Here is a 16,806-nt window from a genome sequence, read left to right on the forward strand (position 1 = left end):
AACGAGTCTGTTTAAAATCATGGCAAATGGCATTTAGTGCGAAGAAAGACTGCAGCCGCTGGCGCTTCACACCAAATCATCCGAAAAAAAAAACACGACTGACAACTGAAAAACAACCACAGAAAACGAAGCGCGACTCCCAGCCCCGGCAGTGGCGCCGGCGTCTGCTGCGGAGCCAAAAAGCGCGCGCAAACACGTGACTACGGCGCCTCGGCCAATGGGAGGCTCGATTCTCCGGCGGCGCTCCAGGAGAGGAGGAGTGTCGGAAAGTTCAACGCTTTTCGCTACTTTTGTTTCATTGAGGGGCTTTAGCTCGCTGTAAGGTCGCTCGCTGTTAGCGCGCTGGTCGTTCGTCCGATGCCAGGCTCATCGGCGGCAGAACGTTGCGTTCTGCCCAAGTCGAAACCCAGAGCCGCCTCCGTTCAGTACTGCGTGTTCCGCAGCAGCTGCGCTCGCATTACCGAGAAATGTAATCGGCGGCAAATTTTTTGTAGCGTAAGCTACACTACGCGGGTTGGAAGGAGCTTCGCATGCCCTCTGCGCCGACCATACTGCGCATGCGCGGCAGTCGCGTGACGTCACTAGAGGCGCATCTGGGCCCTCGCCGCCGCCGGCGCGCGCGCTCCTCACCGACGCTCCGCCGGTCGGCGCGTTCCAGAGGCGTGACGTCACAGTCTCGGCAGACACGCCGGAGCCGCGTGCGCCGGCCGCTGTGTTTGACTGCCGCGCGCAACTGCGCATGCGCGAGGAGGGCGCACCTTGCGTATATAATACGCGGGACATGTGGTTGATGCAGTGCGCTCTACATGGGAGGTTAAAGAGAGTCAAGCCGCTGCCTGTCGGCGGAGAAGATTGGAAAACCTCAATTCCTCAGACTCCGATGTCGCTTGGCAGCTACGTATATCCTGGCATAGCAGAGCTAAGCCACTGCCAATTTTTTTCTTCACTCCACTCGGGCTAAATAATAATTGGTTTTAACAGTGCATATGGTTCAAAAATAACTACATTTGTCTGTCTAATGAGTTATATAACTTGTTTTTCTATTATAGCGGGTGAGCCCTTCAGCAATCACGCAAACGTTGCGAAAAATGGCCAATGGCTGCGCAAGCATTGGACTCCAGCCTTAGTCTGCTTAATCCCCGACCGAGGGGTAGTAATGCAAAACTATCGGGAAATTGACTATTGATAGTATCAATAGTCTTTTTTTGAACGTAGAAAACCAGCGAAAAGGACGCAATCACAAGGAGGAGAAGTACACAGGGCAACGCTGGCGTTGTCCTTCCAGCGTTGTCCTGTGTACTTCTCCTCCTTGTGATTGCGTCCTTTTCGCTGGTTTTCTACGTACCATGCACCAACTGGCCCAACAAGCTACGCTTCTTCAATTCTTTTTTTGAAACTATCAATAATGAAAAAATTATCCGTAGACTATCAATAGTATATAGTACCGCTATCAATAGTAAGGCTATCAGTAGAACACTGTTGATAGTATGTATTTGTTGGCCAGCGATGTAGCCAAAACATTTGCGATACCTGATTGGTTTCACAGTCTTATGGGGCTTAATGTCCCAAAGAGATTCAAGCTATGAGGGATGCTGTAGTGGAGGTCTCTGTATAAATTTCTGCCTGCTGTGGTTCTTTAATGTACACTGGCATTGCATAGTACACGGGCCTTTTGCCTTTAAAGCGCCTCCATCAATATAGAGACGACGTGGCCCGGTACCGAACCCGCGTCTTTCTAGTCAGCAGCCGAGTACCATAACTCTCGTGCCACCACGGTGGCATTTGCAATAACTGGCTACTAGCAATACTCAATTCAAGCATTTATGGGATATCTTGTGGACGAATGAAATATTTAATTCTGCATTAAAGGATCCGGAGTACGTTCATCGATACGTTCATAATCAAAAGTAAAGCTTTTCTCAAGTTGCGCGACTCTTAGCCGTCCGATCTTCTTTGTTTACTGACCTGTCGCATTCTCGACTTAGTAGTCTAGGACGTGCGCGATCATATCTATCTTGTTTTCAATGCATGGAAATATAAGGTGATGCTTAGCAAACATTACGTCGATGGATAGGTTGTAGCGTGGAAGTGGTTTATCGCTCAAACCTCGGAAGTATTTTCAGTAGAATATTAGATGAGAAGGAGGAAGCCAATATTTTAAATCTATTATAATGTAACCTCTATACACTTAATATAACATCATCTAACCTTGTGTTTGGCGCATGATAACCATAGTTGCTTATGCGCCATAAAACCCCATATAACTAACTAATTAGATGAGAAGGACATCTTGATACGTGCCCTAGATAAAAGCTAAATATAAGCACAAAATCACAGAAAATCACATCGTAACGAAGGCGTTCGACAGCATGATGGCCAGAACAAGAAGAACGAATGTTAATTCCTGTGCATCTCATTATTTGTAGGCTCGTGATAGCATGGCATATGCACTGCGCATTTCAAGTGCTTTTTTCTTCTGTACGCCGACCTGTATACAAGTTAACCAATTTGAAAGATAATTGGCGGGGTTGTGAGAGCATACTAGAGTTAAAATGACTACCACTTTAAACTGAGACGCAAAAGCGGGACAGTTCAGTTTAAAAGGTAGCTGGGACAGTTCGCAAAAATTTCTGGAACTGCATCCGATGAAAGAGCAAAGAGCACAACAACTTGTGCTGGCTAACACGACACTATCGCGCACTGCAGACGTCGTCTTGCTGACGTAACCGCTGCAGAAATGCTTTTTGCACACATGCTTCGCAACTAGAACATTCACGACACAAACACTTTTTCCAGTAACTTTACATAGGGAACGTCTGCAGAGCTCGGTGATGTGTAGGTTGCGAAAACAGGGGAGTCCTGTCAGTTACTCATACTAGCAACTCCATACCACACACTTGGGAAACCAAGTTTAGGAAGCAATGGGTATGCGTGGTTGATTTTATAGAATGGATAGTACTATAAAATGTATTTTGTGTTACAACTTGTATTTAACATTTTTCAATTTTGCTAAACCTGTTCTTTTTTGCATATATTATGTATTCGCCCCTCCTGCTTGGGCCTACTGTAGGCCTGCAGTATGTTCTAAATAAATAAATAAATAAACTATATATAGCAAGTGGTATCGATATGGCTATCAATAGTACTATCAATAGTTTTTTTTTTTTACCATCGATAGGTTGATAGTGGTTCCAAATTTTTACCGCTCTTTTGGAGAGCCAGTAGCGATTCCAGAATTCGGAGGTTGCAAAAGGAAAGAGCACCAATCTCCGGTTAGGCTGGCTTCTCCGCACAGCACCTACAGGACGCAGCGGCGTCAGACTACGGTGGCTAGCTGGGCTGGCTTTCCTGCATGACAGTAGTGTGTCGTGCGGAATGAGTGCGCCAGACCGAAAGCTACTGGGGTGGCACTGCTTCTTTCGCCGTATGTGGCGATCCACTTCAGACGCAGTGGCACCGCAGCACACTGCAAAGCTTCGCAGCTGCCTCCGTGGCGCTGTCAGCCGGTTCAATACAGAGTCGCTGGAAAATGAAAACTTCTCCAGTGACACACTAGTTCGAGATGCATGAACCATTGCGGAAACGCTTGCCGTTGCAAACGATTGCAAATGCTTGGCGAAGCCTGCGGCCTGTCATCTGAGCCGGCAACCTCTATATAATGAAATGGTTTATAGCGAAATTATGGATGTAATGAAGGAATGGATATTCCCCTTGGAAGCTCCCATAGAAGACTGTGTATTCGATATCTCATTTTTACGACGGGATATAACGAATCCGAAATGAATTTCGCTGGCCATTTCATGTTGAGTATGGATTATCCATTTGTAACGGAGCGCCACAGTTCCTCATTACCGCTCATAACCTTAGTCTTTCGGGCACCACACAAAACATGTAAAACTTTCTGCTTCAAGTGGGGCCCACACGGTGCGTTTCTCCGGCCTGTTCGTTGGCTTTGGCGTGCCAAAATTTTGGCACCCGCGCTGCCGTATTTGCCGGAACACGCGGCCCGCTGCGCTTCGGTAGAGTTGCCAAGGTCAGAGGGGTTCCCCCCCATTCACCACTTTTACACTGCACATGATCTGCTGCGAGCCCACTGTGCTTCTAACGTGCCGTGCGCAGTTTACTCTTCATTGCAGTGGTCGCATCGCCTGACCGTTTGGCAGTGCGTTTGGTGTTCTTGACTGTATCATCGTCTCGCTGGCTTCTCAAGGCCGAGATGAGTGACAGCGACAAAAAATGACTAAGACAACTTCCGTTGGCCAAAAGGCGCCCAGGGTCAAATCAGTAATAGCCCTCGGCCTTGCACAACCATTCTCCAGTATGACTTTGCTGTCATGCGGTGAAGCCGTGTAGTTTCATCAGCGTGCTCGTGAGTCTTGCCGGGAAGCCAACCAGAACGGGTATTTGCGACAGAATTGTCTTTGCGCCTGCATTGATCAATGCCTGCTTCAATGCAAAAAACAAAGCAAAACAAGAACTGGGACAAACATTCGGAACAGTCTCTCCATGTCCTCTACATTGTTCCTCCGAGGCTCGTCATCTAGGCGCCGAAGCCTGTGCAGGCCGCGAAAGAAACGGGTGTGCGTTGACGAGGCCGACATGTTCCGTTGGTGCACCCACATTCTGCCGCATTGGAAGCTCTCGGTGTGTGTGGGCGCCCTTAGAGAATTAATGTGGGCAAAAAAAAAGTAGTCTTCCAAATTTTTACCTCCATCTTCTGAGCGCTGAAGCTGATATGGGCTGCGGTAGGAGCGGAGGATGCGCGGCAGTGATTCCATCGCGAGCAAGCATTTTGAATGGCTTTGGATGGAGCAAGCTGTTTGGACACACAAGTTTAGTAAAGTGGCCACAGCGACGCCAGCAAACTCTGGATATACGCTAGGTATGTTCATCTCGGTCCGCATGACGCCCCGGTAGGTAAACCCGTTGGCACGAGACAGGCGCACCTTACCTCGACTATGGCTATAACGAAGAAATAGCGGGGTCCCTTTGTCTCCGTTATAACAATGTTCAACTGTAATTTGTTTTGCATCTAACTGTGTTTGGTATAAAATCGTCTGCATTTGTCCAAGAGTTTGGAATAGTTTGGTGTCTCTTATAATTCATTATTATCCGTCTTCGATATGTCGAGGTTTGACTGCAACAAGGTTTGACAAAGCAAAGCAAAGCATAACTAGTTTAGTTATTTCACTATTTGATCTGCGTATGTTTAGGTGTTAATGTACTATCTGCACATGCCTTGTCCCAACACTCATTTAAAATAGTTACCATCTTCCTATAGTCGGGTGCAGCTTAAAACGAAAAGGCAGGCATGCGCCCCTCAGAGGAGGCCCTCTAGCCATTGGCGTCGACCAATTTTCATATGACGCTGTGGGTAATTCGATTCAGCCGCGGCACTGCCACACCCTGCGATGTCACGCTAGCAGGCTGGATGGGGTTATCCACGATGTCAGGAGAAACGGTCGATGCCGTCATAACTGGAGGGCCTCCTTTGAGGGGCATTGGCCGCTTAGTTCTTCATCAGCATCCCACAGTAGTGCAGTCCAGCTGCTAGATGTCGAACCCAGATATTTCGAATTATTGGCTGTATCGGACACGCGGATTACCCCCTTCAAAACTGCGTAAATTTATAGGGAAGTCTCGCACTATATCAAACTGCCGGCGGTCGTTCGATATGATCGAACTCCGTGCCGCGTTCCTGCAAGTCGCGCTTCCCCTGACGCTCTTTGATCACTTTCCACGCGGAGACGGGTAGGCTGCGTGGCGATTGGATACCTGCTGGCAGCGTTAGCGCTGTGAAAACGTGTGATAGGGAGAACTTAGGGCGTGCTTGATGGTGTCCTTCGATCTCATTTTTCACGCCACATCGCTGTCGTGTGGTGAAGCCAACCTAACTAAAGACTGGCTGCAACCCCCGTTCGCATGCTTTGCTCTAAAAGGTGTCGCGTAAACAAGCTGCAATGTAATTTTAATGAGTGATTACTTTATTTGTAGCATACTAGCAACACTGCTGGACATCTTCTGATAGGCTCTGGCTGTACTCAGTTTCATACATAGCAGGCAATGCCCCAGTGGCTGCGGAAGTAATGCGCTTGTGAAGCCGTATTATTCCACTGTGTATCATTCGTGCTTCTCGAAGCCTTGGCGAGTGTTTGGACGAAAACCAAGAGTACTGAAAAACAAAGGGTAGCACTCAAAATTACAATCGAATTAAGGCACTCAGTAACTGGACTGAAAATTATAGCCTGATCAGGCTATAATTTTCACTGTGTGTGAACTACTTTATTGGTGTGGATGGAGTAAGAGCGATTCGCCTTACCAGCCGCATATCCGACCACCAAAGTCATTCTTAATGCTCGATATCTCGATGAGTTGGAGGACGAAAATGTGGGAAAGTGGTAAAATGGAAGTCCAGAATATCGTTATTCACAGCACTTGAGATCTGTTGCAACAAAATATGCTTGCATTCACTTTAGTTTTAGGGCAAACTACTTTTTTGGGTGTGAACTTGACCAGCATGAACAGGCGCGCTAGCTTTGGCAGCGTTGCTTGCTATGTATGAAATGGAATATAGTTCCTAAGAGCGGTGCTCTGCCAGCATGCCAGTGGGCGGCATGTTGCTGCAAGGAGCAAGTCACTAGCATGTTTGCGATGCATTTTAGCTTGTAGGTTGGAGATAAGGTTGTATTTTGCAATTTTTTTTATGTATTGAATGATCAGTATATTGAACTGTTTCGTGATCCGCTTCGAGTTCAATATGTCCGGGTTCGAGTACAACTTTACCCCGATGTCATATTGTTGGGCAGCAATGTCTTCCTTAAAAGTATTTATTTCCTCTCTGCATGCTCAGTAAAATTTAGCATATCTAGGCAGGTATTGCTCTTGTTTGGGGGTATCCATAGTGATGGTATTGTAACATAACAACGAAAACTTTGTGTAATTGACTGTTTTCATAATTTAGGTGATGGTAAAGAAAAGCGTGGATGGAAAAAACAACGAAATGCCGACAAAGAAAATATGACATGAGCACTACCTCAGTGCACTTGAGTGGTCCTTTTCATCTCTGCACCTTCTTTCCAGCTGTTTTCTTACCTTGCAAGTGTATCAACTTTCTCTGCCTTTCACCTCTCTGCTGCAGTTGCTGCTACATAACTCGGATAGCAGATACTCACAAGAAACCATCAGAGCATGGCCAGATGGCTGCGCTTAGATGGTTGCTCATGAGTAATGAGTTCTTCCAAATACAATGAACTAACAGAGGCCCTGCTGTGAGTTGATCAATTTGGCTGTGGCCTGCCATCTCATCATCATCATCTGCTGAGGAAAAAAATGGCCTAGTTGCCTTGGGTGGTATAGTGACTTGTCTAACAAGCAGTGGTGCTTGGTTGGACTTGCCATCAGGCTGAGTTATGTTTTCTTTTTCATCTGCAGAGATTTTGAGAACTCTGTGTAGCCTTCCTGTATAGCTGTATGAATGTGCTCTGGTTGCAGTCAGTGAGTAATAAAGCCCTTGATTGAAACCTACCAAGTGCTGAAGAATTTTTGCTGAGGCACACTTCTCTTCCCTTTTTGCTTTAAACCAATTGAAGCTTTCAAATCTTAAGGATGAGTCCATAGATTGCGAGGGAAGCTCAGTGCAAATATAAATGGAACGGGTTGTGTGAATTGTCCCTTTGCAGGAGCTGTACAGACATTCTGTGCCTGTTCCTGTTCGTCTTCTTTCTTGCCGGATGGGGCATCGTGGCCTTCTTTGGTATGCCTGTCCTTCATTCTAATGACAATGTCAGTGTTCATGCATATCTCTTTGTGCATGTGTTTAACTCAGGAAGGCTTGCGAACTGTGAATATTTACAAGCTTTCAGAATCTTGTTGAGAGTTGGCATTGTGCCTCTTTTGTTGAGTATGCATATGTTCAACCTCTTTGTCTAAAAGGTTTTTTTTTCCCGTCAGTGCAATCTGTGTTTATTTCTGTGCTAAAAGTTTGTCACCTTCTTTCATGCCGCTAGGCTTCTACATAAGCACTGTATGTATGTGGGAGGTCAGAGCCATAAACATGCGGCGAGTTAAACCGAGGATGAGCGCTCTTGGGATGCTACCTGCAAATGCACTGCACGACAGGATGACCAAGTTCGTGCCAACACATTTCTCGCACCATAAAGCACTCACTTGTAACCCTCCCAAAACTGAAGCAATCATCACCCACTGGCGCGTGGCAGCAGCATTAGATGGAAATGCAAAAACTGCAAAAACACAGTGTGGGCTAGCTAGCACTGATCATCTGTATTACTAGAGGTGTAATCACCGTATTGAAGAAACGTAGCTTGTTGGTCCAGTTGGTGCATGGTAAGTGAAAAACCAGTGGAAAGAACGCGTTCACAAGCAGGAGAAGTCCTGTGTTGTCCTGTGTACTTCTCCTGCTTGTGAACGCATCCTTTCCGTTCGTTTTCCACTTACGGTGTAAGCACTGCTTAAAGGTGCACTGAAGAAGAATCTAAACTCGTCTTTTTGCCACGAGAACTCGATCTGCACGTTCCCAGCATTCTTAGAAGCTTCGAATTATTGCCCTGTGCGGCCGATTTTCCTAATTTAAGGATTAACGTCCGGCTCCCGCCTTCTTTTTTTTTTATTTCCCCCGCAGACGGTGGGAGGTGTCGACCAACGCATGTAGTGCCTTTCAGGCAGTCGCGTGGCGGCTTTGCTTTAGCTTTTATTTTGTTTTTTACGTTTCTGTGAATAAATAGATATAGTCAGAGACCACATAGCTGCAAATTAGGCCCATGGAAATCAAAATACGCGTGGACTGTTTGCTTTCGCCGATCACTACGTATCACTCCGCCGATGCCTGAGCGGCAAGGTGCCACGGGACTGGTTGAAAGGCTGGTCAACTCCTCCCACCGTCTGCGGGGAATTAAAAAAAAAGCGGGAGCCGGGACGTTTAATCGAAATTAAGTTAAGGAAATCGGCCGCACAGGGCAAATTAAAAGTTTCTAAGAACGCTCGGAACGTGTAGATCGAGTTCCGGCGATAAAAATACGAGTTCAGGTTCCTCTTCAGTGCACCTTTGATGTTTACATCCCCAAATATGAAGTAACTGGTCTTTCAGTTTTTTTTCCCCATACATCATTCACCAAGTTGTAACTGTGGTATATTGCTGGTTTCAAAGGCTGAACCAGTCCCCAGGTCTTATGCTTGCTTCATGGGTGCATCAGCTGCTCTGAAACTTTCTGATTTTCCTTCTCACATTTAGCAGGTTCGCAAAATACTGTGTGACTGAAGTGCAGTGATTAAAAGCAAAACTGAAGTTTTTTGGTGAAAAGACAAAGTTGAGGACTGGAGAAAGAGAAAGTGGGTATATGATGTAGCTGCAAATAAAGCATGAAGTGGATGTAGTCATTCTCTTGTCCTTTCCTTTTTGTGTGGTGTGAGTGCATGCACAGGTAACTCATCCAGTTCTCAGTTCTACTGAACCTTAGTTCATTGGCTTGGGTTGCAGACTTAAATTGTTTGCCATTTGAGAGCCTGGGTAAAATGTGGTGCAGCTCTTGCTGCTAGGGGGTCACTTTTGCATCTCAGGCGCCAGCTGGATTTTGTCCAGGCGCCCGTGCTCTTTTGAGCTGCGCCTTACCACAAAACAGTCTGCGTTGAAAGATTGTAGGATCTGTGCATTTGACAATGATTTCGCCTGCTTCCAAGTTGTTACATGGTACCACTTAGACACTGGTATACGTAATGCTATCCCAAGTAGACAGAAATATTGGGCACAACTAATACCCCTGTCACACTAGCAAATTTAATGTCATTCGAATCGAATGACATTAGCACCTAATATCGTTAAACGACTGCTGCACGGGAACATGTAATGTCATTAGGTTCGAATGACATTCGCCATCGAATGAGTTAGGGGAACTCATTCGCATTCGATCTCGAACCGAATGCGTACTCTGGACACCAGATAAGCAGCAGGAACAAGCGGCGCGAAAAATATAGTGTGCACACTGCCAAACTTAGAAAGTGCATTTACTTAGTTCTGCTAAAAAAAGTTAATGTTTGTGTGAATCTGTTCACACTAGAGGCTGTCGTGGATAGCTGTTTCTGTCGGTCTCAGCAGCCTACCGCAGCGGCCGAGCGTGAAGCAGCGTCTTTCCCGCGACCGTCGGTCATTTTGGGATGCGTGATTCTTGTTGGTTGGCGTGCCATGTTCGTTAAGCTCGAAGGTACTTCAAGACGTAACTGAGCAGTTCACCTTTAAGAAGTCATTTCCAAGCTCCGCGCGTGTCCGCGCCGCCATGTCAGCCATTTTGTTTGTTTACATTTATCGGATTTGTGGTTGACTTTATGCTTGGCTTGGCTTTTGATGGCTAAAGTGGTGCAGAATGGCCGCAAATAATATTTTAAGCTTATAATACGGCACACAAATGTTCTCATCCTATTTTGAAACACTGCACAACAATTTAAAACATATTTTATGCGCGCTGATGTCGTTCAGTTGGACTATTTCTTTTTCACTGATCGTCGATGCCATCATTTTCGAATTACATTTTTTTCCGTGTAGCACCGAAAGAGACCGAATGACATTCGATGCATCGAATGCCATTAGGTTCGAATGACATTAAATTTGCTAGTGTGACAGGGGTATAAGGCTCCTCATTCATGACTAGTCTTGGCAAGGTTGACACAGGGCAAGCTGCTGAGTTTTAATTTTTGCATCAACACAGGGTCAACGTGAAGGGCACCAACAAGGTGTGGTTATCATGGGTGATTGTTTTCTTAAAGGTGGTGCATCTTCCCATCTGTGCTCCTCAGTGTGTGTGTGTGTGAGAGAGAGAGAGAGAGAGAGAGGTAGAGCATTTGGAAATGGTTGCCTTTAACTCTTTCCCTACCGCGCCTATTGAGCATCGTTAGCCCGCTAACGATCATTTCATGCCCCGATTTCAGAATCTTCTGCATTGCTAATGACCGCGCTGCAGATGTAGTTTGTAGGCCAGGAACCAAAGTTTTCTTTCCGATGTAGTTTTCTTTTGTCCCGCGAGGGGGCACTTTCTAACGCGCTGCGAAGAAATGAAGACGCGGACCTGCGCTCATTGCCCACCATGTTGCCTGCAGATGACGCCTTCGCCGCTCGACTTCGGAGCCTTCCGCGTTGCTTACAGGCACGATGTGCATCTGGCTTGTAGCCGGCAAACAGAAGTTTTGTTTGCGTTATAGTTTTTTTTCCCCATCAAAACGGCATTTTTTGACCGCACTCCAAAGATGCGGTACCATCAAAGTCGCTTGGCAGCCTCCACATGCGTGGCACGCGCTCTAAGACATAGCAAATCTCAGGACTCCGCTTCGTCTGCGAGTGATTTAATCGACGTCCTGCGCAACAACGAGCCTGAAAATGTTGCAAGGTGCTGAAGATGATTCAGTTTTGACATCAGTGATGATGGAAACCACCCTGAAACACAGGCGGCTGCACTCCGATGCACAACTATAGAGTTTCCAGTTATTGTTTTGTAGCAACAATACTATTCAAGATAGAAATGATTTTTTTTTGTAGAGAGTGGCCAATAGAGTAACAAACATTTTGTATATTTCAGAAAATTTTTAACATTTTTTTCTTTTTAATACAAGCATGTTTTCGCAAGTTTTGTTGAATTTTTTCTAAAATCTCATTTTTAGCAAATAAAATTTTTTGTTGCAACATGGAATTTGTTGTTTAAACGTATATTAATAGAAAGCACCTTTATTCAGCTCTGTTTTTGAGTATTGCAATCAATATTGAATGCAATAGTTTTTACAGAAAAAAAAATGTACTGAAACCTTCAGAAAATGGTCATTTTCCCCATGGTAGGGAAAGAGTTAACCTTTCATGCCAACTGGAGGTCAAATGGGACAAACTGGGCTTTTTTTTTTTCACAGCTTACAGAAATGGCAATCCTGAACGTCTCATCTACCCCACTGACAGCCAGGGAAACATCTGCGGTCAACCACCATATGAGTGAGTCATCCGAACCATGGAATAATTGGGATCATCACTTGCTTGCACCAGCGTCATATTTATATTTTAGATGAAGTGTTTTTGAAAAGTTATGCTATACAAGTTCCTTTTATCCTAATGTATTTGTAAGTGCATAAATAGCTGAATGTTAAAGGTGATCTGATGAAGCATGGCTTGGAGAAAATGAATGCTTATTGAGGTTTCGAAAACAAAAATTAAAAGACAGAACAAGGAATTTTTTGTTTGTTTTGGATTGTGGGGTTTTTTTTTGCAGGGTTTGTTACTAAAAAGATTCATTGTATTAGTGTTCTGTTTGTATAATTTTAATAATGCAGTAATCTTCGTTCTTTGCCGCGTTGCCATTCTTTTGATCCTTTTGCTTACTTATATGTCATGCAAAGTGTCTTATTTGTGATTTTGATTGATTCTTTTGCTTACTTATTTCATCCAGTGTGTCTTATTTGTGCTTTTGTTGTTTGTTTTATATTTGTGGTTTTCTTTTTATTCTGTTCAATTGCCTGTGCCCCCCCCCCCCCCCTATGCAATACCCTCTCGAGGGCCTTTAGGGGTATTCTGTATAAATAAATAAATAAATAAATAAAATAATGTCTCAAAGTGACTTAGGCTATGAGAGACACCATAGTGAAGGGCTCCGGAAATTTCGACCACCAGGGGTTCTTTAACGTGCATTGACATCGCACAGTACACAGGCCTTTAGAATTTCGCTTCCATCGAAATTCAGCCGCCACGGCCGGGATCGAACCCGCGTCTTTCGTGTCAGCAGCCGAGTGCTGTAACCACTGAGCCACCACGGCGGCTGAAGTGGAAAATTAATAGTGGATCCTTTTACAATAAGGGAATATAGATATTTAGGGAAATTGCTTCTGACAGTTCAGTAAAAAGCCACAAATTTTTGTGACAAATCGGTGAGGGTCGGGCACAAACTGTGGCTCATTTGGCATGGAATGACCCTAATATAGCAACTAGCTCAACACTTCACACTGGTTAGTTTTGTGCAACTTGGGGAATTTCGAAACAACACTCAAAGGAAAATGAAACTAGAAGAGAGAAAAGAGAAACTGAATAAAAAAAAACGAAGATAAAATTAAAAATAAAAATAGACAAGAGAAAGAAAAATGTGTTGTGCGAAAACTTTTGCAGAGGAAAACTAAGTGAGGCACTATGAATTCAAAAAGTCACTGATGATAAACTGATGCATCTCATATAACTTATATTTATGATCTATGCGTGGATTGTGAATGCATGTTTGCCTGTCTAGCCCCTTATCCGATCTATTTTTTATTTTCCAGGGACAAGCAGTTCCTGTTCTTTTTTGACATCACCCAGTGTCTCAAGAGGGCATTCAAGCCTGGGGACTTGCTACCTTCCCTCATCTGTAACACACCACAGGTTGGCACTGCTTTTGCATGGCTTTATTTTTGTTTTGTGGTTCGGAGGGTGCGGAATCCACAGTGGCAAGAGACACAGCTTGGAAAGCAGTAGAGGCTTTGGATGCGAGTCCTAGATGCAAATTATTCTTGAGTATGATATGGAATACGTGGACTCCACATGATGCTGTTAGCTTAATGGTTATGGTGTTGTTAGATCATGACTTTTTTTAACCCAGTGGTGGCAGCTATGTTTTGTTGGAAGTGAAAGGCAATAATGTGTTCTGAGGTTTCAGTGCATGTTACCAAGAACCTTAGGTGCTTTTCTTTCTTTCTTTCTTTCTTTCTTTCTTTCTTTCTTTCTTTCTTTCCTTCTTTCCTTCTTTCTTTCCTTCTTTCTTTCCTTCCTTCTTTCTTTCTTTCTTTCTTTCTTCAGTAGTGAACAGCAGTAAACACATTTAATTTTTATTTGCTTTAAGTTCAATTCTCTCTTGCATTCTGCTGTTTGAGTAGTGTGCATCCTTGGAGGCATTGCAAATGTCCATCTGGCTTTGTGGTGGCAGTATCATTTGTCTGAAGAAATATATTGAAAAGTGCCGCTTTTTTTTAAATGACTGCCTAAATCTGTGCACAGTTGCAAAAGCAGTGATGTGTATGTTCAAGGTACAGTATACGCTATTTACTAGTCTTTGCCTTGCCTTGTTATTATGGAGCTGTGGAATATATGTGTGCATGCATGCATGTGTGTGTGTGTGTGTGTGCGCGTGCGCTTGTGTGCGTGTGTGTGTAGTTGCATCAATCAGAGAAAATCTAAATAAAATTCCCTTGGCCTAACCGCCCGCTTGTTAGGGCTCAAAATTTGCACAAAGGTGGCATTTGGCAGTCAGTTTTGTTTTATATTACGTTTGGGTGGAGTACTTGCCTGATTTGGTCAAAATTAATCGGAATTCTTCATCTGTAGTGACGGCGAACCAAAACTGCGAGCTTTCACATTAATGATACTGGTAGCGCCATCATGCGCCCTCCAGACAAACGAGCAGTCTACCATGCAGGGAGGCTGCGGAAAAAAATGGCAGTGGTTTAGCTCTGGTTAAACCTGCAGGATTGCGAAAGCGACGAGGAGAGAGAGAGGGGGGCGATGGAGAGCGCGCGGCAGCGGCGGCGGCCCCGGCACGCTAGCTATGCGCCGCTACTGCGCCTGCGCAACTGGCGAGCGCGGCGGCAGCACCTCTGAGTCACCCACGCAGCTACATCGGTGGCGCGCCATGTGGCGTCACTGCTCCTTGCGCATGCGCAGTATAGCCTTTCGTCAGCTCCACGAAATGGCTTCAGCCAGCTTCAGTGTCATAGAAATTCTCGAGACGTTGCTTATGTAGAGGCAGTTATGAGTATGTGGTTGGATTACGTCACTCAGAGCGGAGGATTTGTCCACCAGTGTGGATCATATGTGGCTCATGGTGCCGATATTTCCTTTTCAGGTGTGTGTATCGCAGTGTCCTAATGACACTTTCATGGTCAGCAATTCCGAAGACAATGACTTCATTCGTTCCAAGCTCATCTGTCAGTATGGTGTGGACCCACTTGACAGAGTGGTATGTATTCTTAAAATCCTATTTTGGACTTGCTGACTGGACCGCTGCGCTGGTGCTTTGACCACATTGCGGCTACAATAGTTGGGTGTGTGGAAAAAGTGCATCCTTGTGCACCATGTTAGGAAATGTCTCTTGGGACACTCCATTTTGGCTGTTAACTGCAGTATAACCTGCCAAGTGGCATCCACAGCTGAGCAGCTTGGGTAGCATCATACGCTAGGAAAACACAAAGGCATAAAGACGTGAAGAAACTGCTCTTGTGATGTTGGCTGTTGATACTTTTTTTTTGTGCCATTTTTTTTTTGTGCCTGCCCTCTTGCACAGTTCTGTACTTTGCAATTTTTTTGGGGGAGGGGAGGAGGACCTGTGTGGTGGTGTGTGCACAGTCCTGATTGATGGGTATTGGCTGTGCAGTGCATGTAAAGCAATGCTGAGTTGCTGTAGCTTGCCTCCAAGCATTGGGCTGGTTGCTTGCACTTCCATTGTTTGTTTTGTCAGAGCATGCTCTCTTCCCTCGCAGACATACAAGACTCTCAGTGACCTGACTGGGAAGGACGAGAAATGCGCCAGTTACTACCTGAAGAGCAGCAGTGGTGAGTGCTGCACCAAAAGGTGCGCTTTGCTGTCTACGTAGTAAGGATAGTATAATTCATTTGCATTATATCAGGTGGGTACTTTGCTTCACCCGAAAAGCCCTGAAGGTTGGGGACACCTGTGCATGAGTGTTCTGGATGCCTGTGGTCATCAGTGGCAGGTAAATGTCTCGGACATATAATAGTGCTCCTTTGTGTGCAGAAGTCTACTGAAATCAAGTGGTTCAATTACCGTAGCATTTTAGGGATATGTGACGATGGTTATTGCAAATTCATGGAGATGTGAACTTAGTCCAATTCCTGGGTAAAGCACCCGATGCACTGCTTCATCCACTGTGTGCAAGGAACACTGGTGTGTGTGGCAGGTATTTTCTGCTCTAGCTCGTGTAGGGTTGTCACAAGTGTATCAAGCGTATCTCTTTCACACGCTGTCCTCAGTCAACACCTATATGTTGAAGACTGCTGAGCTGATGGCACGGCAGATGGTAGCTGCAGTGGTGTGATTCTCACGAAGGAAAACTAATCTCGTCACACATGTACGCAACGCCTTTGCCACATCTTTCAGCTGCTCTCATAGAACTCGTTGCTACATGCTCCTATTGTCTGAGTCAAAAGAAGTCATGATAACATAAATGGTACCACTGGGCTATAACATGCATATCCATCACAGTACTGACTGGGAAGAAGGCTGCATAATTGGTACTGAGTGCAGTGTGATCCATAGGCTTGAGTTGAATCTATTTTACCTCCTGACAATTGCACATGTTTTTAACCACAGAGATAGCAACCGCTTTCTTATATGTGTATGCACGTATTGTGCATCCACTGGTTCTAAATTATCAGCAAATGCAATTGACCTGATCAAGTGCTGATTAGACAGGTTTAGAAAAAAATGACGGAAATGGTGAGCAATTGGGAGCCATATCTGTGTGCCCAACCTTCATGGTTCTTCAGAGGCATCAGTCAAACAGCGGCCGGTGCAAGCTCTGGACTGTGTTTTCATTGGTTCTTTCTTTCTTTCTCTAAGGCTGTTGTCTTCACTGTGCTCTTCCTTTGCGCCCTCTCTTTTGCTGTCTCACTTTTCTGTTCCGCGGGTGCGATGAACTCTTCAGGTGCCTCGTCTCCATCCTCTTCTATCCGAAAGACCTGTGAGTAAGTGCCACTGGTGGCGGACATCTCCCGCCTCCCTTTCCACTGGCAGCTGCACTAGGCTAACAGAAAGCTCAGAGCTGTATAGAGTGGCAGTTGTGGCT

The 16,806-nt window shown here is 45.2% G+C and overlaps 1 protein-coding gene across 7 annotated transcripts in view; it reads left to right on the forward strand.

Moving 5' to 3' along the window:
* Positions 1-16,806, forward strand: part of Ctl2 (Choline transporter-like 2) — a 182,242-nt gene that overhangs the window by 100,142 nt on the left and 65,294 nt on the right. For 4 of the 7 annotated variants that reach the window (XM_089584030.1, XM_089584026.1, XM_089584027.1 and 1 more), the window contains exons 3-8: positions 7,680-7,753; positions 11,902-11,980; positions 13,291-13,390; positions 14,847-14,960; positions 15,481-15,553; positions 16,666-16,701. In XM_089584030.1, the coding sequence (XP_089440156.1) occupies positions 7,680-7,753; positions 11,902-11,980; positions 13,291-13,390; positions 14,847-14,960; positions 15,481-15,553; positions 16,666-16,701 (476 nt within the window). The remainder of the gene's footprint in view (positions 1-7,679; positions 7,754-11,901; positions 11,981-13,290; positions 13,391-14,846; positions 14,961-15,480; positions 15,554-16,665; positions 16,702-16,806) is intronic. The other 3 variants (XM_089584032.1, XM_089584028.1, XM_089584029.1) reach the window with 1 other exon arrangement.

Source organism: Amblyomma mixtum, chromosome 3 (assembly GCF_055824585.1).
Source record: "Amblyomma mixtum isolate Tamu chromosome 3, ASM5582458v1, whole genome shotgun sequence".
Classification (NCBI taxonomy): domain Eukaryota; kingdom Metazoa; phylum Arthropoda; class Arachnida; order Ixodida; family Ixodidae; genus Amblyomma; species Amblyomma mixtum.